Source organism: Rissa tridactyla, chromosome 1 (assembly GCF_028500815.1).
Source record: "Rissa tridactyla isolate bRisTri1 chromosome 1, bRisTri1.patW.cur.20221130, whole genome shotgun sequence".
In the NCBI taxonomy this organism is placed as follows: domain Eukaryota; kingdom Metazoa; phylum Chordata; class Aves; order Charadriiformes; family Laridae; genus Rissa; species Rissa tridactyla.
In genome coordinates, this window is record NC_071466.1 from 208,719,993 (window position 1) to 208,743,485 (window position 23,493).

The following is a 23,493-nucleotide window of genomic DNA, read 5'->3' on the forward strand; positions in this document are numbered from 1 at the left end:
ATGTTACTTTTATAATATTGTCAAAACTTTTTTGTTTTCTTTGGTGAGCTCTTGGGCCAAATGATGAAGAAATGGAAAAAAAAGAGATAAAAACGGGTTCCTTTGCCTGGGTTACTGTTCTCTCAGACAAGCAATGTTCAAACAGGTTGTAAGAACATAAGGACTTGGAGCAGCCTACACTACTGGTGTCAAAAGAATGACTTTTACTGCCTAAAGAAATATCTGGAGGCATTACTATAAAACTCTCTATACTACTACATCACTGATCAAATGAGCAAATGACACAGATTACTTTCCATTCCTCCTAGAAGGCCATGATATTTCGGCTGTGGATTATAACTTTGGTAACATAAAAGGAGTATCAAGATGATGTAAGTGATTTACCCGGCCAGGAACATGTCTGAAAAAGACAGTCATTGGTTCCAACTTTAACTCAGACCAGAAGCATAATTTTATTTCACTGTTACCCTCTTACATCATATATATACAGCAAAAACACAATTATGAAAGAGGTTACTGAATATGTGCTCCATGAGGTTACGAAGTAAATAGTACCTCCAAGCTACCTTATGCTTTCCTGAGGCTTATGTCACTGTGTTTTACTAATGCTATACAGAAATTGAAAATAAACACTGAGTTTCAAATTAATCTTCTCTATATTAAGTTTAAATTTTAGGTGGGTAACTTTCATTCTGATTCACCCTGTCCATTACCCTTCCTGACTATCTTTTCACTTCTGGCAACTTCTGGCTGTCTAAATCAAGCATATCCACAATTAGGGAAACCAGAACCATGAAACTTCTCATCTCACACACAATGAGGAAATCCCCAGTATTCAATCCTCCTTCAGGCCTTCCTCCATACTAGCTATTTAATTTCAAACCCTGCTTTTACTTTTAGCTAATGGTTATCCCATTTAGCCTGTTTGGCATTTATGATCCTACACCAGGGAAAAGACTCACCAGGGAGTGTAAGAGCACCAGCACTCTTGATGCTTGAGCTGGATTCAGCATTAGCAAACAGCTTGCAAAGTGAGTAAGGTGAGATAATAAAAGCTGTATTTTGATAGGAATCACTTCGATTGGATGAGAGAAGGTGTCAGAGAGAGACCGGCTGGGAAACAGAAGCAGGATTTAGCAAGCAGATTAGAGAGAAGATACGGACAGATGGAGAATGTGAACAGAAATTGAACCGAGACCTGAATTCAGTCTGTACAAAATGCAAGAAGTTCTGGGGGAGGAGGGCCAAAAGACAGGCTTCCTCTGTAGTCTCATACAGAAGGAGAGGAGGAATACGAGAGAGAAATTTCAGGCTCTGCATCAGTTTCACAGAGATGTCTAAGTCATATCCTGTGACAACATTTCAGACTTACCCATGTTTGGAGTTTCTAAATGGCTGACTTAGGCATCACAGCACTGAGCAAACTGGCTGCTAATTCCTGTCTCATATCTTCATTCTAAACACAGAGACTGTAAGCACTTACCATACCATTACGGATCCCGCTCCCTGAGCTGAACATTGCAGCTGGCAAATCACTTTTTTGACTTTCTGAAAAAAGTTTACCTGGGTACAACTCCTTCTTGGTAACAGAACTGGAAATTATTTGGAGAAACTGAACTGAGAAGATTAGCACAAAAGAAAAACTATCTTGGTCTCCCCAGGTCAGATTTGAGAACGGTTGACAGGATATCTTCTGAAAGTCTGAATTGGTGTCAACAAAGCCATCCTTGTTCTGTAAATAAAAGGTTTGTCTGCACAATGTTGCCTATCCATCAGCAGCCATTCACCTTAAAAGCATGCCAGGAGAAACTGGAAACTATTGGAAAGAGGTGTTTGTTGTTGTTTTTTTTTTTTAAATGATATTTCAGTGAATTAAGTGAACACTTAATTTTATTATTATTATTATTTTATTTTTTATTGAGCTTTGGCACCTAGAAGCAATTTATAATCATAACTGTAACTGACATAACTTTTGCTGTGCAGAACTGATAAAAGGAAACTAGTACATGAGCAAATAATCCACTGTTTTTAATGAGATAAAAAAAGAAATAAGAACACAGAAGACTCAGAAGACAGGCTTTTTGATAGATCATGGGATTCACCTGACCAAAAGCAGTCTCAGTCATCTAGAATCTATTTGTAATCAATGGAAAAATGGGTGGGATTAATCGCATTTTAATGTACAAATACAGAACAAGTAGATTAACTCTTGTTCCCGTGGAATATTTCTGCCTGCAGACTACAACAGGAATCTATAGTGACCAGGTCAGGTGTGATTTTACACCATCAATATCTAACATTAAACGTGATCTTTCCAATCCTTCACACCTTAACTAGGTAGCCTGTGTCCTTGTGTCAGCCAAGGAAGATGCTAGACCTCTAGGCTTCTGAAGTGGAATGTAAAGAGAGGTAAATAAAATGGGAAGGACTTCCTTGACAGGGAAGGAATAAATGCCACGTCAGCTAAGGGACAGAAGGAGCAAGACTGGTGGTATTTAGGCTATTTGATTATGGACTTATTTTCTTTGTCTCAGCTTCCTATCTTTTAGATGAAGACTCTATCACTGAGGTCATTCCCGTTATAGAAAGAGCCCTATATGGTCTGAGTCATTAGTTTACTTGAGCAGTCTGTGACAAATGCTGTATCAATACAAACTGACAGCAATGATGTGGATGATAATGTGTAAGAAGAGCCATGAATACTAAAGAAAGTTGTATTTAATTTTAGAATTTAAGTTTTAAAGATAATGCTATTACTCATACTGCTCAAGATATTCTTGACTGGGAAGGGACATAGTCCCTAGGCATGTAGGCTCTTTATGTTATTCCCAATATTCAGATATAACACAGTTTCACTAAAATGTATTGATTTTAAGGCACCTGTGCTACTGCAGTTATGAAATTTTTGTTCATATCTACTGGTGGACGAGAAGATCATGCTCAACATGAGCAGGGAATGTGCACTTGCAGCCCAGAAAGCCAACCGCATCCTGGGCTGCATCAAAACAAGCGTGGCCAGCAGGTTGAGGGAGGTGGTTCTGCCCCTCTACTCTGCTCTGGTGAGACCCCACCTGGAGTACTGCGTCCAGCTCTGGAGTCCTCAACACAAGAAGGACATGGACCTGTTGGAATGGGTCCAGAGGAGGGCCACAAAGATGATCAGAGGGCTGGAGCACCTCTGCTACGAAGACAGGCGGAGAGATTTGGGGTTGTTCAGCCTGGAGAAGAGAAGGCTCTGAGGAGACCTTATAGCGGCCTTCCAATATGTAAAGGGGGCCTACAGGAAAGATGGGGAGGGACTCTTTATCAGGGAGTGTAATGACATGACACGGGGTAACAGCTTTAAACTGAAAGAGGGCAGATTTAGATTGGATATCAGGAAGAAATTCCTTACTGTGAGGGTGGTGAGACACTGGCCCAGGTTGCCCAGAGAAGCTGTGGCTGTCCCATCCCTGGAGGTGTTCAAGGCCAGGCTGGATGGGGCTTGGAGCAACCTGGTCCAGTGGGAGGTGTCCCTGACCATGGCAGGGGGGTTGGAACTAGATGAGATTTAAGGTTTATGGTCCAACCCGAACCATTCAGTGATCCCGTGATTCTGTAAATATCCCAGGCCACAAACTGAGACAATCCATTCCCTGCCTTCACTGGACATGAGGTGTGGTTAGCAGCTGTCCTGTTTACAATAATGTTTCACACGGTGAAAGACTATCATCTTGTCCAGTTTTGGTCTTCTTTCTAGATCAACACAGACAGATCCTTCAGCCTTTCAACCAATGTCTTGTCTAAATCTTTTATCCTTTCTCTTTTTCTTAACTTTGAATTTTTTCAGCCTCTCTATCTCTTAAGTGGTGATGATTTTAACTGCTGTAATAGTATTACAGTTGAAGTCTCACCAACCACTGAGTAGGGTAGAACAATTACAACACATATCTTATACATGCACAACTTGTCAGCATTTCCCAAGAACACCACTGCCTTTCATGCAAGCACTTCATATTTTTAAGTCATATTAAGTCTGAACTTTTGCTACTATACTTGAACATTTTCAGTATGGTTATTGCCTAAACAGCTATATTTCTGAGTATTTTTTCTTTTGTACCTGCAGTGTGTGCATCATTACTGAATTTGATTTTGGAACATTGCTCTGAATTGCACTTCTGCTTACCAAAGTAATTGTGTTTCCTATATTGATCTGCAATTGTTGTATGAGTGCTTTCTCCATACTCTAAATTGCAATTTAATTATTAAAGAGTCAAGCCTATGACAAACCTTTGTTTGACCCACTTAAAACTGCCTTCCAGTTTGACAGTGGCCAATTTGACCTAAGATATCTACTGCCAGCTGGCAGATGGAAAGCAAATGTCCATTAAAAAATAGCCATTGCAAAAATTTTACTTTATCAATAAATAATGTTGTGCTGGAATAAGAAAGTAAAGTACAGTAGAAGGGACTATTTTTCTCAGTATTTTATACTAAAATTTGATTTTGCAGCATCGATATGTAAACTCATATGCCTACACCTAGTTTAATTCATAACTATAAATAGTGATTTATCTCTACAAATTATTTTTAATATAAAATCACTGACTCAGAAAACCAATGCCTGCATAGAAGGATTTTGAGGATTAGAATCCAAGTAAAGTTAGTTCTAATACAGAGAAGCCTTATTAACTTAAATAAAACCCCCAAACTCTTAGATTTTATTAGTCCATATTGCAATTTGAAAAACTGTTAGCATGAGAGAATCTGGCCTAGTCAGTATTTCTAGAGATAAAAATTCAAACTTCAGAGCTTTGGTAGACGATTTCTGAAGTTAATACAATGATGAATATTAACAACAGACATCTAGCCCAAAGATTACTGTCTACCTTCATTTCATCCTTTTTTTTTTTTTTTAGTTTTACTCTTTTGGTGATCTTATGGGGTACATCTACCTCTGCAGGTATTTTTCATATTTTCCTTAGGGGCAAAATGTAGAGTTTTGAAATTTTTAGTAGTTCATATGCTAAAATAAATTAGTCTCCAGGGATAAGTATGTCCCTGGAGAAAGTATGCCCAGGTGTACTGGAGATGTACCCCTTTAAATTCTAAGGAATTGATTGCACAGAATAATTATCTTAATTATAATTATTTTAAATGCACTGATTTGTGTTAAAGGAGCATCCTAGAGGCCTCATATGCAGAGGAAAGGTAACCATTCACACAGTGGAGAATGAAGAGGCGTACAGAACATCTTTTTCCTGTTCTGAATATTTTGTTGTATTTAATTATATCTGATCATAAGTTTTGGATGTACTGTGGTTCTGGGTTTTTTTAGTAATCTTCATATAGGACATACGAGCTATCTTGGGTTTTTGCCAGTCTTGGATCACTTCCAAGCAACATTTAATCACATTTGGCTGATCAAGACAATATTTTACAAACTTAAAAATATTTTAATAAAATGATGGGAAAAAGTGTTGGAATTAAAGCTTGCATTTTGTTGTGAGATGAAGTTTGGACTACTTCGACAAGAACAAATTGGTTTTCTCTAGGTAGTGCACATTGCTACAGTTTGCAGGGAGGTTTTCATGCTTGCAAAGTAGATTCCTTCTGGAGAAATCTAAATAGGAAGCTCTGTCCCAAGTGTATCTCAAATGTGCCCAAATCCCAAACCAGTCCAAACGAATGACCGGCTCCCTTTGGACAACACCACAGTATGCTCACAGATACTTTAGCATCAGCTACTTTTATCCATCATTCTGCTTTTACTGTACCAAACAACTTGCTAACAAACCACTGCCAGCGCTTCCTTTCTAGGGCAATTTTTATAAACACTGGTCTTCTGCTGCTTTTGGAGACTGTACGTTCATTTGCTCAGTACAATATGATTTTCCTGTGCTTCAGTCGCAGCTGCTCATAAAAAAATGGACAGAATACAATGCAGGAAGCCTAACATCGGCAGAACATGCAAAATAAACTCTTTTGAGTTCAGTTGGGCAATTACTCTAGTAGAAATATTATCCTCCTACCACTTTTGATAGGAGATGAAAGTCTGAGGCAAAACAGAGTTGAAATAGGCCAAAACTCGCTGGTCAGTATGTGCCCCTCTGTCATTCTTCCGTGCCTGCTTGTTTCTGCTGTATACATTTATATGCTGTATTTATTAATTTAAAGCAGGGAACATGATATTGGCCTCTCTCCACACCCGAAACTCAAAGTATTCCTAAAATGGATAACCAAGATAACCAAGTCATCTGGAAATGATTGGAAAGATATTATTGTATCTTCAGTCTTCTTTGTCTTTTATGGAAGATAAAAGAGTGAGGAATAGGATTTGTGGCCAGGGGCTTTTTTAAAATGTGTATATGAGAGCTGGTTTAAGAGGAAGATGGATAGCCTGACAGCAGGTGAGAAAAGGCCCAAGTGACAGAAAACCTAGGCTCTTTATCAACTCTGCAATAAATCTCCTGCTTTATAAAAGATTGTTAAGGATCCCTTTTGAAAAGCAAAAGAGTGAATACCATAATAATGTTCTATTATGCATGAACGTCCCTTGGTTGAATAAAGAAGGTGTGAAATCAACTAATTGAAAAGTATCAGGCAAGACAGACTGACCCAGTAAAATGTGCTTTAGAAAATAATATTTATATGATATGTTGACCAAATGTGGGATGGTCTTTCTGTTTTGAAGAGCTGACAGATGGAAAAAAAGATGCCTCATTTGAGTCACATAAATGTTATTCCAAAGGATTTCAAATACAGCACAGGAAACAGTAGCTTGAAATGTTGACAGGACTCTAAATTGTAAATACTTCAGATCATTAGTGGAAAAAGTAATCTTAAATCTAGCTAAAACCACATAGTTAAAGGAGAAGATACGTAAGTCCTATTTTACTATTTATACAGGGGTAGATTGTTTAGAATTGTTTCTAGATGTGAGTGAGATCCTCTTTTTAACTCAGTTTCCAGAGAATTTGTTTGAAACACACAAAAAGGCGTGTGACTTGATATTCAAGCACAAAAGGAACTCAGTGGGTACATCCACGCCTTCTCTGGAATACTAGCCTGAATTAAATCTCAAAATAAGATCTCCTGTCCATAAGCAATGAACCAGCCTCATATGCAGCTGCAGGGGACTCTTTAGGGATGCAGAAACCTGTGTGCCTAATCAGGCCTGGTGACTTAACCTATTGCTAATTGTGTTGACATACTGTCAGGTAGATACAGATATGCAGTTCACAACCTGCATGCAAACCATACAAACCATGCAAATCAGGCTGCTCCCAGACTGTTCTTTAAGACTGGTGTATGCACAGCCAAAATGGCGGACCAGTTGTCACCAGTGCCTGACGAAGAGTTTAATTAAACCACAGCCCATAGGTGTCACTTAGAAGCAAAGGAAAAAACACCTTTGCACTTTACATCTAGGTTACTCTAATATACTATCAAAGACTCAACATCCACCTCACTAACATCCATCTGTACTCATACCCAAATAGCAGCTGTTTCTGCAAAAGGTAATAGCTTCTTTATACTGAAATATAACTTTTACAGAAAACAAACTGGTTTTTTTTCTTATTTTTTGTTTTGTTTTGTTTTGTTGTTTCCTGGACTGAATCATGGAACTAAAATGGAAAATTGAAGTCACCGAATTAAGCCTTTTGCAGTTACAACCATGTGACCACTTATGTCTCAGACCACAAAACACCTCTGAATATTTCACAGTAACTGTAAGAGCTATAACAAAGTACCAACTCCTTTTAGCTGGAATCAAGCCCGATAACAAGAAAACAAGGGAAACATCAATGTCCTGTCCTCCAACAATAGCAGAAATCTATTACCTGAAATTCTGCCATGACACTAAGAAAGGAACCTACTCCCTGCTTCTGAGGAAGGTAAACAAAGCAAAATACCCAACCTCAAACCATATAATTATCCCTGCTCTTTGTCTCTATTCATTACCCAAGCAGAACATTCCTTGCTGAAATACGAGCCTGGCGATCAGCTCAGTCCTGAATAAACAAACAAAACATCATGGATGTGATATATGGAAGGTTCTAATTCTACTGGGAGCAACTACCCTGTTTCCACTCTTCAGTGCCCAGAGGTACAGGATGTCTGACACAGCAAAGGACAGCCCAAATGACTGAAGTCCTAACCTTCAGTTTTAAAGTTGAAAACTTTATAATATCATAGAAGATAAAATGCAGATTAATGTGCTTTGTTCTCATTACTTTAAATTTATGCAATTTAATGAAATTTACACTTTTAAAATCAGTATAAAATCACTTCTGCTTTTACTACAGCAATAGATAAATTCCTGGAATTCTTACCTAAATAAAGACACAATCTTTTGGGATTTTGCTTGAATTCATTATCTTTTTTACTATAGTATACAGATCTGAATTATATTTGCCTTACAAGTACGGCAACTCACATCAGATAAAAATTTCAAGAAAAGTTTCTGTTAACTCTCTTAATAAACAGATTGATAGAATTTGTTCTAAGTGTTGAAGCTTAAATGTACAATTTATACCCAGAAGCTGACAGGCTGTTGACAGATGTGTCTTTGCATTAGCTTCACAAATACAAACGCTTCTGCTGAGTCTTTATGCAACTGCTTAGCTGTAGATGTTGTATGTGTGTGATAGTTCATGTGCAAGATCTTCTGCGATTTGCTTCAGTTTAGTTGAGCAGGCATTTTGCATCCAAAGGCAAAAGGAAGACAATTTCCATCTTTGATTACACATGTGCAATGTGTACAAATGCCAAAGTTGACTGTGACTGGCATGTGACTTGATTCTGTGATGCATCGGTGTAAAGTTCTTTATTAAACTAGACATGTACTCACAATTTTTTGTTGCTGCTGAATGGGCGAATTTCAATCTCCACTTCCAAACTCTACTAACGCTTCCTGGTGCCCTCATGGAAACCACTGCTATGGCTTTGCACTCTGTGGAATCCTACCATGCTGGGCTGTAGGACAGTCTATCAAAGTCAGTGCTCACGGCCACTGGGAGCTCAAGTGGCACAAAACTCACGAAACAGGAAAATTAGGTATCTTTGCAAAGTATCAATTCCAGATGGGTGGCTTCCACAACTTTTTTCAGTGCTGTCAACCTGTAGCTCACAGTTTTTCCTTGACACAGTTACACTTGATTACTAATATACATGACAGAAATGTATAGCACATAAGAGGTACCAAAGGGAACATAATGGAAAGCAATTACTTTGGATTAATAGGAAGCCACCACTTATGTTCATTCAAGGGTTCATATAGAGGTAATGACTATGATAGATAGTAAATGAAAATGCAATGTAAACATATAACTTCTTCTCTGAAAATTAAATGTGCCATCACTGAAAGCAATACTATCTGGATACTTATTATTATGTGATTAGCCACCATGTTATTTTTCAGCCTTTCACTTATACTAGATTAGATAAAACATTGTAATAATTTCCTATAAAAGGTGCATTAAAGAATGAAATTATATTTAAAGCAGCAGTTCTAAAACATAGAGACATAATTTAATCGTCTTATTCATAGTCTCCATAATCTTTTTTCTTGAAATGTTGTAATATATTTTTCAATGGAAGAATTACATGAATGATAGAAGCATATTGCCTGAAGGACAAGGTATCTTTTCATTGTAATCCTTAGAAAGAAACCAATTTTATTCTTACCCTTTTAGTCCCACTGACTGCATAAGGATCAACTTTTTTTGATAAACTGTCATGAAAAGAAGCCTGTGAAACATATACATGAACACATGAACACCCTTTTCACTGGCAATGTTTATGAATGCAGTCAAAGACATAACCCTGAAACAAGAGCTATTAAAAAAGTGATGGGATATTCATTCATGCAAAAAATATTCACATACACACTCCATTTGCCTAAGGTAGTGAAAGATCAATCTTTCACTTCCATTTCATTCTTTTATGTTCGGCTCCAGTAAATTGTCTTTTCCCGAGTGAGCTGTTTCACAAGTTTTTCTGCACTGAACTTCATTGTTTTGAATGATATAACTGATCCCTTCTACCTTTCCCTTTTTATAACTATGCAATAAGGAACTCCCCAGTCATGAGGGACAAAAGCGTACACAGAGAATTAACAGACAAGGACTTAAGCTGTTGTGGGCACTGTACAAAGAATGAAAAAAACAGTCCCAGTGCCAAAAACATTTTAAAGTTGAGGAAACGTCTTACATTCACACTTAGCAGGATAATCCAAAAGCAATCCTGTATTTAAACTCAAGTATAACAATGATATGTTGCTATAACAACAGAGTTCTACAATTGTAAATTGTACAATTTACACTTTGTCAACAGTGACACTGTGTGTCAGGAAGAATTTTTGAGTGTGACAAAAGCTACAAAAGAAGAAATCACTGTCCACTCTTTCCTGTGCTTCCAAGATGTTACAGTACTAAGACCAGGTTCTCAGCCAGTATAAACAAACATACACTGGAGAGAATACTATAAATCTTGTAGAAACTAGGAGACTATTTTATCTTATACCACAGATCCCTCCTTCCCAACATAACCGGACTAAGGAACCAAGAACTGAAACTGCAAAAGCAATTTATACCCATATTTCCAGATGCTGATAAGGTCATTAGATTACTTTCTGTACGTGTCAATCTAAATATTTTCTTTGTTTGTCATATATCACTTTTTCTCCTTTACATTTCATGTACCTGGTCCCAGCCTAAGCTAACTGAACCTCAGATTAACAAACTTAATGAACAGAATTCTATCAGAAAGAGAGGGTGTAGCAGGCTTAATGCTTAGTGTAACATCAGACCTGAAAGTAGCCACGATAGTCATGGGAGATATACTGAGAAGCTTCCTCACCATATACTGCATGACACAGTTAGTGCAGCCCATTTTACATCCATGGAAGTTTTTTACTTTCCTTGCACTTGTCTACTTGCACCCCATGTTCCATAAAAACATCCACCTCATTTATTTGGACTGTAAGTACTTTGAGACATGGGCTATTTGCTGCTCGATGGCTGCATGCTAATAAGAACAATATAGCTCATTATTGTTGGGGCCCAAGGAAAAATGGTAATAAACACGTAGGTAAAAAATAAACAATGATGTACAAGCCCTTTGTTTCCATGTCTTATTAATGAATACTGTATGTGTTTAAACTTTACTGTAAAAACCTTTAAACAATCAGCTGTTTATAGAATTTAGCATCCATTATACAAAGTATACAATTGATATCAAAGATATATGTATGTATGAAATAAGTGAACTGAACAATTTTTCCTCAGTGATAGTTTCACTACACTGGCAGTTATTTTAAAATATTGTACCTACTCTCCAATATCCAGTAGAACTCAACACTTTCTAACTCATGAGCAATGTTCTTCCAAACCCTCTACATGAAACCGTAGTGCTGATGCTACCTACAGTTTCCCCCACTGTGCCAATCCTGCATTAGGGAAATGATGTTGATATGGAGTGCCAATGCCACAACTAGAGTTTTCCCTTCAAACTTCCAAGTACTGTTTTCCAAGCAGTAACAGCGTAGGAAGCTGCAAAAACTGCTTACAGTGGGAGCCTTGGAGGGTATAACCAGATAATTCTGCATTTGAAAGCCACCACAAATTACCAAACATAGAGAACAAAACTTCTTTTTTCTATGCAGGCTGTACTAATCACTCATGTATTCACACATAAGAACAAAAGATAAAAATTGCTGAGGAACTCAAATAGCAACTCTTCTAGAGCTCTCACAAATAAGACACTGACCCTGCAACTGACAGAAGGGAATGGACTCGGACAAAAGGGTAACCAAGAACATGTTAAATTATAAAGGTATTTTTTTAGACAATACTTCTTCTCCTTACTCATAATTAATGGACTGATTCCGAAATCAGAGATCTTACTTCTCAAGGAAAAGGAATTCTGCAAAAATGAAAAAATTTAATCTTGATGATGTCAGCCTTATTCAAAATTGCCTCCTCTGACCCCATAAGGAACAGCCCTCAAGACTTGAAGAACTTCTTGATAACCCTCCTTATCCAAAACAAACAAACAAACAAAAAAAACCCCAGAAATGGATTTGTGATATGAGTCCTTTTGGTCTGGGAGAGATAAAAGATGTACGCATTGGGACACAAGATTACCCACAGAATCACAAATGGCCAAGAAACTTCATGAGGGTCAAAAAGGACAGCTAACTAAGGTAATTATAAACCTGGTGTTAGCTGCCTCTCAAAGGCACGTGCAGTAATTTTAAGGTAGATGCACTACAGACCGTGCCACAAGAGCTGGGTGTTGTATGGTTAGTAAGAAAATGCTTTTCATTTTCTGAAGAACTGGCAGTAACCACGTTATTGGAAATTAATTGCCATGTAAAACATAAAGTGCCTTCTAAATTCCAAACAAGAATTTGTTGTATTTTTTCCTGAATCTCAGTAAGAGTGTAATATGGATTTCTCTATCTCCAGGCAGAGCAACGAAGCAAATAATCATTGCTTTAGACAGCAGACATTCCTTGGGACTTTTCAGCAAGGCAGCAAGGTGCGCAAAAAGACTACATACACAGGCATTGCAAATGAGTGTGTCGGCCCTCGTGCTGTACTGATGTAGAAATACATATTTAAAAAAAAAAAAAAAAGGAAAGCAAATGCTTCTTACCATGAAACCCTCAGTGTACTGAAACTGAGCTCTGGAACTGTCTTCTGCTGTGGGACTCAGGGGCTTAGGATCAGACATAGAGCGTTGCATCATCTTTGCCGCCTTTGGGCTTGATGGAGGAACCTTGGCAATGTCAGCATGCAGCATCTTCTGAGGGCTGATGTCATCAGTGATGGGTTTTTCATAGGGTACAAATGCTGACTCTATAACTTTGCTTGGTGAAACAGGTGAAATGGGTGAATAGAGAACTTTGGGAGATTTGGGAGGGGAAGGGACTACCTGCAATGTAGAGTCTGGACGAAGGTGGGATGAGTATCCTATCTCTAATGGTGTTGGGCGTTTTTTATCTTTCTGCGGAGATGAAGCTGACAGATATTGGGGACTTTGGCTGTCTGACTCTGTCTCTGTTTGACATCCCAAACTTTCTCCTTTATATGTCTTTTCTGGAGCTGAAATGTGCTTTATGATTTCAACCTTAGCATCCAAACGGGCCCTGATTGAAGGTGTTCTTATTGTTCCTACAGGTTCTGTCTGTACTGAAATTTCTGCCACTGTCTGAACTGCAATACTAGATACTTTGGAGAATTGTTTAGCTTTGTCTGCCTCAGTGGTACTCTCACTGTATTTCCCTACACGAGGCTTCCTTCTGGATCTGCTCGAAAGATCCCATTCATCTTGATCTTCATCATCTGTCTGAACACTGGTATCAACACTCTTCTTAGTTCTCCGTCTCCTGTTTGTGTAACCTCTGTCTGCTCCATCTTCATCATCAGTTTGCACTCCACTGTCCACGATCTTTTTGAAGCACCGAGGCTCTTCTTCCAGGGTGTCCTCAAGTTCCTCATATGGACCACGTAATTTTGGCATAGAACTTCTCTTTTTCAATTGTTTCTCTTCTCTAACATCAATATCTTTAAGAGACATTTCTGAAACAGAGCTTAGGATACCAGACCTAGGTATGTATTGGGTAATGCCATCAGACTGAACTGTATACCATGCTTGGCTTTGTGGAATTTCAATACCCAGCACTCCTGAAGCCGTAGTGGTTGCATCATCAGTAGGCCAAAACTGGCCATTTTCTGTGGTTGCATACTGTCCTTCCAAAAGTGTTTGGTCTGTGGTAGTTTGTGGCGAGCCAGTTCCTGAAGGGTCATAACCGTACTGATATATTTGACGAATTTTTTGCTCCTCTAATTGTTGGTGGAGCTGTTGTTGAAGTTGTTGGAATTGTTCAAGCTGCAGCTGCTGCTGGGCTAACGTCTCTTGCCTCATCATAAACTGAGCTTGTCGTTCCTCCTCTTGCTGAAATAAGAGATGATGTTTCATGGATTGCAATTCCTCAAGCTTTTTTTGTACCATAAACTTTTCTTGTTCCCTAAATCTTTGAATTTCTTGACGTTCCCATTCCAGCTCTTCTGCAAAGCGTTGCTGCTTAATTTTCTCAAGCTCAAGAAGTTCACGCTCCAAATCAAGCTGTTGCTGTTTGCCTTCTTCAGGGGCAATGAGAAGGGCAACCTCATCTTCAATTACATCTGTATAAACTTCAGATGCTGTAGTTAAAGCAGGTATCAAGTTGGTTGGCTCAGTAGTAATAGTTTCTAAAGTAAGAGGTGGTAACCCTGTCTCCATATCAATGGCAGCAATTGCACTATCTTTTTCAGCTGCCATTGTGGTCAAGAAACTGTATGATCTTGGGAGTGGCTGATTCTGTTGCAAAGTTGATAAAGAGGGCACCGAGTCAATTGTTTGGAGAGTAGGTAAATCTCTGACAGTTGTACTGAAAATAGAACCAGGTTGTGTAGTGATGGCAAATGTGGATGGGATTGGAGTTGCTACTGAAGAATAAACAACACCATTGGATGATCTTAAAACACTTCCAACGCCAAACTGGGAACCCAGAGATGATACCATTCTTGCTTGGGAATACTGTGGTGTACTGAGCCCGATGCCAGAAATCACCTGCCGAGTCTCTGGATAAGGACCAGTGGTCTTGCTTGAGTAATCCATAACCTCACCTGAAATTACAGGGCAAAGTTACAGTCCAGTCCCACAAAAGAATGCTGCTTTGCGGATTCTGAAAGTCATCCCATCTTGATGAATTAAATGGGAAGGGGAAACTGCATGCAAATCTTCAGGTTAATGATCTACTTTAGATGTGAAGGAAACAGCATTTCTGAACATGCAGGCACATGCAGGCACCTCTGCGCAAAACACATATGTAAAATGAAGAAATGAAAACACGTGTACTCCAGAATAATTTGTCACACTGTCCAAAAGAAAACAAAACAACAGAAGGAGGGGAAAATAATAAAAAATCATCCTGAAATGAGGTGAGGAACATCAAAATTATATTTCAAAGAAAGATCTGCTGCTGTGTCATACTGACCTGTAGTAACTCTTCCAGAAGTAAGATCTACTGCTGCATCAGTTGCCCCAACTCGATAATCAAAGCTATTCTTGCTTTTGTATGCAAACAGTCCAGCTTCCGATAAATTTGTGTCAGACATAGATGGTTTCATACCTCCCACTCCTCGGTAGCCATATGACCCTGAACGATCATACTGATAATGATCATCTCTGTAACCAAAGCGATCTTCAGGAAGTGTAGTTGGTGGCTGCTGTGCTGTACAGGTCCTACCAAATGGCAATTTATAAACCATATCACAGCAGACAGCTCTTCTTCCTGCAGTCAGATCCACAGGCTTTTCATCATCTTCTATTACTGTTGTTATGATACCTGAAGTAGTTTCATCCATTGTCACTACTGTTCTGTGAGATTTTGTAGTGCTAAGGTCAACTGCTCCACTCTCCATTGGCTCTTGAGAAGTGGAGAGATCAGTCCAACCATTTGTAACGCCAACAGGTGGTACAGTAACAGGCTTTGTAGTAGCCCATGTCACTGCGTGTGTTGAAGTACCTAGGGACAAATTTATTGGCACTTCATCTCTACCTGCAGAGAATGCCTGGCTGCCTGTTACTCTGTACGCAGGCTCAAGATGTTTTGATGTTGTGAGCTGAAGTGGCGTTGTCATCGCATGTCCCAGATCCACAAGGCTGTCTGTACTGGCAGAGTAGCTTACAGTGGCAGTGCAGGTCATTACAGTTACTGTTTCAGTGACTACTGACAGAGAAGGATCCGCAACACATGCAGTGCTAAGATTTATTATAGCTGGCTGGACAGTACTCACTGGCCGCCCACATGTATCACTTGCTGGAATTTGCCTTCTCACGTCCATGGAAACAGCAGACAGATCCATACAGCTGTCTCTCATTTCAATATCCACCTTAGTTAAAGTGCGAAGATCTATGACATCACCCAAAGGATGGAATCTTCCATTCTCTCTATACCTGGGTTGATCTACTATATGTAGTGGCTCTGGAGGTATAGTAATAGCGACACTACCTAAACCAAAACCAGGCGCTGGGCCCTTAACCAGAGACACTGTGGTCTTGGTTCCTTCTGTTGTTACTACTTCTGATTTTGAACTAGGTATTTTTTCAAAAGTTGATTTTGTTGTGACAGGAATAGCTTGCAAAGCACCTGAAATATACATACTCTGATCTGCCATATTTTGAATTTCCATAGTTTTCATGGATGGAGTAAAAATTGGTTGCATAGGCTGGGGAACCTGTTCTTTAGAAAGTGCTTCTAAAGGCCAGCTGGTAACAGCCTGGCTAGTTATAGCTTCTGTGGGAGTTCCAGGCTCAGATGGCAATGTGATGACAACATAGGTTTCCTGTGAGGGTTTTGCCAACCTTGGTGAAGATTTGTTAGAGTGTGGAGACAAAGGGGAAGTAGGAGATGCTACTTTGTATTCAGCTGCAGAGACCAAATTCAGAGTCATACTTGAAGTCAATGACAAACCTATTGGTTTGGGCTGTGTTTCTGCTGGCTTATGAACAGCTACTGGGAGCGGAGGAACCGCTGGTTTAGGAGCAATTGGAGGTTTAGTTACTTCAGCAGGCCTGTGACTGAAAACAAGCCCCGCTGGAATGGAAGATGGTTTGGGTGGTACAGGAGGTGGTGTTGGGGTGTATGTTTTTGTGATAGGTACAACATGATTCTTTAATACAGCTGTAGACTCTAGAGTTGGAACACTTGTGACGGAAGGTACCACTGTGGGAGCTGTTGCTGCTGCAGTCTTAATCTGTGACTTCTTTTTGGGATAAATGGCTGGCTTGGGTAAAATAGGTGGAGGTAATGGTGGTGGTGGAGGAGGTGGTGGAGGAGGAGGAGGCGGGGGTGGAGAAGGTTGTGCAGGAGAATCCAAAGAAGAGCTTCTAAAAAGCGAGAATACTTTGGATGTTACAGCAGGAGCTGAGGAAGGCACAGAGACCATGCTGGTCTTACTTACAACACTGGGAGTAGCTACAGAAGATGTTTCTGATGCAGGCTCTGTAACTGGTACTGATGCTATACATACAGGCGGTTGCTCAGATGTAGCACCAGTCAAATTAATCCTTTTCATATCAAAACCCAATTCTTTGTGTGAATCTTCATGATGAATTTTGACAATGCCAGCCTCTACTGTACTTTTCATTTTTCTAGCTGCTTCCTTCTCTGCTTTGGAGGTATCAAAGGTAATGGTATCAGTTGCATATTGCTTGGGTTCTATAACTGTAGTTGCCTCTACTGAAGGTGCAGTTTCAGGCAAACAAACTGCAGCTTGATCCACACTTTCCATATCTGATTCTATAGATGGCTTTTTAGTGGCTCCGGCAATAGATTCATAAGGCATTCTCACTTCAGAGTACTCTTTTGTAGATGTTAAGGGAACCTCGGATATTATCCTGACACCTTCAGAATCTGCTAGTTTACTTACAGCATCTGCTGTATCTACATAACCTGTGGCTGCACTATCTATGGGTGATGAACTATCTGTGGTACAAACCGAAGATGTAGATGATGTTAAGGAAGCTGTATCAGAAGGTAAAACTGATGCAGCGCCTTCCAATGTCTCAGAGTATGTCAACATTGATGTTTCATGAGAAATTATTTCTTGAATTTCTCTGGCATAATCTGTTAAGTATTCATCTTCGATTTCCTCTGCTGAAAAATGCTGTGTTATTTTAACATCTGGAATAGAAAGTGCTGCGCTACTGACAGGTGATACATCTGAGATTGCAGAAGTAGTGCTTGATGTTAAAGATGTACTATCCACTATTTCTCCAACGCTAGATACCTTTGTATCAGATGTGGGAGTGAAATCTGAAGTTGGTTGTGTTGGACTAGACCCAGGGGTTAGCTGCATTTTTTGTCTTTTCATAAGCTCTTCATAAGCAGCTTCTGCATCTAACAACTGCTTTTCCTCAGTGGTGGAAGTTACTGTGCTGTCTAACACAACTATTTCATGACTTTCTGGGATAATGTAAGAACTAGAAACAATATCTTCTTGAGGCACAATAGAATGTAAAGTCTCAACACTGTAGTAGTCTTTCTGTAGATCAGTAATTTTCTGTGGTTCTTCATAGATCTGTTCTGAAGCTCTTATTTTTTTCTCTTTTCCTCTCTGTTGTATATATTCATTGCTCTCATCTTGTCTCATTACAAGACTAGTATCAACAGTTCCATTGTAAGTATCCTCTACTAGGGATTCATAAATATAATCCTCTATTAGCATTCCACCATATAAAGATTCTTTTTCAAATCCTTCATCTTTTTCATTTGCAATTTGAAATGGCTTGGACTTATGAGTCTTATGCATCATCTCCTCATATACCTCTTCAGCACTTTTCAATGTCTTTTGACCACTTTCTTCTTTTGGGAGTCCAATCGGTTGTTCATCTGTTGGTGAGTACAGAGAGACTGCAGTAGGCAATTTGTAAACTTTTTGTACTTCTATTATTTTTTCAGGGCTGATTTCAAATCCTTCAGGATCTGACTCAATACTAGGTGAGTATTCAGAACAGGAAGATCTGTGCAGCTCTTCCATTTCTGCTGCCTGTCGTAATTCTTCTGTTGGAGATGCATCTTCAATGGGAGAAAGATTACTTGGTGGAGTCTTTGGACGTTCCCTTCTTCTCTGAGCTCTTAGTTCATCCTTGTCCTTTTTAGATTTTTTGCTAGAACTTTTTCTTTGTTGCTGTTCTAATTCACGCTGCTTCTCTTGTTCCTTTAGCAGTTCTTCCTCTTCCCGTAGTTCTTCTTCTTCTGAAGAATCTTCAATAGTTGGAAGAAGAGGACCATGTGACCGATGCCTGGCTTTGCGCTGTTGTTTGCTTTCCCCTCCCAGTTTTTTGTGACTAGGACTGCTGTCACTATCTTCATCAAGTGATGACACAGAAGTAGGAGATGTTCCTGGTGTGAAACTAGAAGCATGTAAACTAGAAGATCCTTCTCCTCTAGACCTATCTTCTGGTGAATCTGTAAGACTCTCCATCTCTAGCTCAGGCTCTTCATCAAAATATAAAATACCTTTCTGTTGTTCAGATGCTTCAGAATATTTGTTTGTTATTGTACTATTTAATTCTATTGTTTTGAAACGTCGAAGGCCTCCTCCTCCAGTTACTGCAAGTTCTTCACTGTCTTGACTTTTAGTTTCCCTGTATTTTGGCTCTGGGCTTTCATCAAAAGTCTCGTCATCATCATCATGCCACGAATGTCGTCTTCCTGCATCCTCATCATAGCCTGCACTACTTTTCCGTGCCATTCTTCTGTGTTTTCCAGCTGTTCCTTTGGTTTTGCTTTTCACTTCATCTTTCTTTTGGCTTTCAGTTACACTGATCTCTTTGAGTTGATTTCTTATGAATTCATCATCTTCGGAACCTGAGGCATCTTCATCAGCACTCATTTCCATAATCTGTTTTCTGATGAAGTCTTCCTCATCGCCTGATCCCTGACTGTCATCTCGTTTGTACTCATCACTGCTTGAAGAACCAACACTAGCTCTTCTTTTTCTCCTTGGGACAGGCGAGTTTTCACTCTCACTGCTGTCTTCCATGGAATCATAGCGTTGTCTTCTTCCTGATATGTCTTCTCGTTCCTCTTCTTCCTTGTAGTCTGCTTGTGAAGAAACATGTCCTTTGCCATCTTCTACAATGGTTCCTTCACCCTCTTGAATAGCTTCTAAGTCTTCCTCATCTGAACTGTAAGATTCTGGAGTGACTGGCAAAGGCTTTGTTTTATGTTGATCATCCTTTGTCTGTTCACCGTACGTTTCATAAAGGTCTTTGCTTTTCACAGATTTTTCATCAGAAAGTGTACTTGCTTGAGCTTCCAAAATAGACAGTACAGTACTTTCTAATTTAGCTAGATCTGAGGGGCTTGGTGGACTTTCTTGTGAAATAGTGTCTTTTTTACTAGATTCTCTGGGTAAATCCTTTTCATCACTGGGGATATGACTTGGAATTTCACCAAGTGAACTTGATATCCCATCAGAAGAATACCCGGTGTCACTCAGACCTTGCGGACTTTTCTGTTGCTGAGAGCTTGATGTGTCTGATTTGTCATCCTCCTTTTCCTAAAAAAATAAATACATACGCGTGTGTATATATTTATATATAAATTCTTAATGTCTCCAGGCAATTAAATACATGTGATTTTTTTTCTAAAAGGTGAGTTAATGCCTCAGATGAAAAATTATGATGCCAAGAAGAATTATATTAAACCATGAAAGACTGAACACTAATTTTGTTATTAAAAGCTATTAAAATAATACATAAAGTTCCTCAAATTTTGGAGTTTTGCATTGAATCTAACTGTGCTTTGCATGGCTGTCCACACTGGCAACTGACTTTATTAGTTGTAAGATGATCTATTTTTCAATATAAACAAATACTGTAGTATTGTTTTCAGAACACTTACTAATGTATGGGACAAGCTGTTTGGGGTTTAATTTAAATGAACTTTTTAATTACTTATGTTTCAAAAATGCCTACATAGTTCTAGACACAAAGCAATATAGCTTACCAAACGTCAGCCTGCAGTACTTCTGGGGTCTGCTCCTTTCTTTACACATTTAATCTTTTATAATTGCCTAGCTATTTAAGTGTTACACATTGGAACATGCAACAGAATACATGGAATATCAAAGCATGATGGTGAGGCACTGGCACAGGTTATCCAGAGAAGCTGTGGATGCCCCATCCCTGGAAGTGTTGAAGGCCAGGTTGGATGGGGCTTTGAGCAACCTGGTCTAGTGGGAGGTGTCCCTGCCCATGGCAGGGGGGCTGGAACTAGATGATTCCCATTCTATGATTCTATGATTCTATGATTTTATGATTCTGTGATTCTATGATTTAATGCAATTTGGAATGTTCCCATATCTGCAGTTCGGCACTGTACAAACATTTTCTGAGTATCTCATAAAAAAGAAGTTTCTCAGTAAATTTGTAATGCAGAGGTAAGCTGCTGGTAGGGAAGTGTAATTGCAGGGAGGAAAGCACGATGGTCAGCTACTGATCAAAGGAAATAAGGAAGCAATCAAGGCGGGCATACCTGACTGAGCATCATAACCATTGTTATCCTGTTCATCTTAATTAAACACCTTTAGTCATTCTCCTAGCTTCCAGATCCTTCTGCACCGTTCTGAATGACAAGCACCTCTATCTCCTTCTTTAGATAACAAAAATACCAAGAATATCCTACAATGAGTATTTCCACACCAAAGTTTCCCTCCTGCTTCTCTCAACTGTGAAATCCTCTGCACTGACTGAAAGTATCTCACCACTTGTCCAACAAAACAGCTCACTCTTCAAATGACACGTCATCTTAGCTGTCGACCCAGATGACAATCTTACTAAGTGTCCCCAAGTCCACTAGCAATGTGAGAACAGGCATCCCAAAGCCTCCTGATTTTAATAATATGATGTGATTTTCACATTTGTTATGGCCCTCAGTAATACAAGTAGGTATAACTTTGCCAATCTAAGCCAATGACTTCTGAAGTACAGCAAACCATTTATTTAAAGTTTTAATTTATCTACGTCCTTGGCAATCTGCTGAGTTAAAAAAAAAAAAAGAGTGGAAAACATATATTAAGAAAATTATGACAATGGTTAATTATAATTTAACGATAAATTTACACCCATGTTAAGCTGCTATCAATTACAAGTGTTTTCAAATGTTTATTCACACTAAATTTATATTTAATGCCAAAATATCATAAACCAAATACCTGTTATTGTCAGTAATTTTATTTTTTAAAAAGTTTTTTTATTATATAATTTATATTTAAAGTATTTGTTCTTGCCTATAGACATGTTACTGTGTACATAACCCTACATTAAAACACTAATATTGATATTAATATTACAATAATCTACTAATGAATATTTATTAAGTAATCTCCATTTTACAGGAGTAAATTATTATATGCTTTGCAAAATCAGATACTACTTTGAATTTAAACTACATCTGTTCTTACCAATACTGTATCCAACATGATAACCCCAAATATCTGATATCAGAGTAAAATCTATTGCAATTAAAAATGAAATATGGAAACAAATATTTCTAAGGACAACTCTAAGGATAAGGCTGTGATTAATATATAAATACGGAGAAACCCATACATTGGGAAGTCAGCACCACTTAAACACTTCAGCCCTTATTATTTTGAACAAGATACTCTTGGATATTCTCTAGCCCTTAATGAGAGAATTATATATATTTTTCATAAAAAATCATCAATGAAGTTGGTTTTGTATGTTATATTTACATTTTTATTCCCTTCATTAAAGAAGGAAGTGTTTAAGGGGAATTTATTTATTTATGTTTAAAAAACCCTACACATTTCATTAAAACTAAAGGATTTTTCCATCTATTACCATATCCCCCTCACTAATATCATGCCCCTCACCAAAATTTCAGCTATGGCATTTGATTATTATTTTTTATTTTATTTTCAATATATTCATACTTATGAAGACATACCTCAACCAAACACACTGTGATCAATTTAGATGAGCTACTAGACAATTCAAGCGTTGGATTCAATTTCAGAAGGCCTCCTAGGAGCTGACAGACAGACTTTGTCCAACTAGTGAAAGTGGATCTGTCAGATCTTGATTCTCCACAGGGTGATGAAGTGATACAGTGATTTGTAAAGCGGAGACATGAAGGCGTCAACTGAACAGTTAAGTTCAGAAATCAGTAGACAATTGGTCATGGAACAATTTCAGCCATTCTCTTCGTAATTTGTGATGGTGCTATTATCTGTGAGTCCAATGTGTAGCACCTACTCAATGACCAAACCAGAGGAAATGGCAATGAATATTGCTATTGCCTACCCTGCTGTTGAACCTCAGTGTATGACATAACATCACTGTTACAAGTAACAGGAAATTGAATATGGGAAAGACTTCTATTTGTAGAGTAAGGAGAAGAAAAAGATCTACAATAAGGAGGGACTTCTTTTATCACTAGAAATAAATGTGATGAGAAAATCCAACTTTCTTTTTAAGGTTACCACAATTAGAATATATTTTTGTATGTATAGTTGTCTGCCCTGTGATACATCATACAAAAATTATCCTGCACATCATGTTTTGAGTTCCTATGCATGTAACTTACAATAAATAATATCTGCAGCCTGAGAACTAGGATATTACTAGCTACATCTATTCTTAACTGACTGGTAATTTATTGTGTACAGTTGGCCATGACGTACACAAAGATGGCCTCTTTGTCAAATTTATAGCTTCCCATAAACATAAGATTTTTAGAAGAATAACAAAATATTGCAGAAACAATGCTGCTAAGGATCATGTATATATTCAACAACTCTTGGAGAATGAAAAATGTATTTTAATCAATAAGAAGAAAACCCTCATTTTTTTTCCTGTAAAGTAGGAAGTACTTTGGTACATGTTGAATTGCTGGGCCTTTCTGAGTAGTTGGATGGTATTTTT

The 23,493-nt window shown here is 38.5% G+C and overlaps 1 protein-coding gene across 1 annotated transcript in view; it reads right to left on the reverse strand.

The window, feature by feature from the left end:
- PCLO (piccolo presynaptic cytomatrix protein) overlaps positions 1 to 23,493 on the reverse strand; it is a 367,476-nt gene that overhangs the window by 173,079 nt on the left and 170,904 nt on the right. The window contains 2 exon segments of the mRNA XM_054219098.1: positions 12,643 to 14,657; positions 15,029 to 20,102. Coding sequence (XP_054075073.1) covers positions 12,643 to 14,657; positions 15,029 to 20,102 — 7,089 coding nt within the window.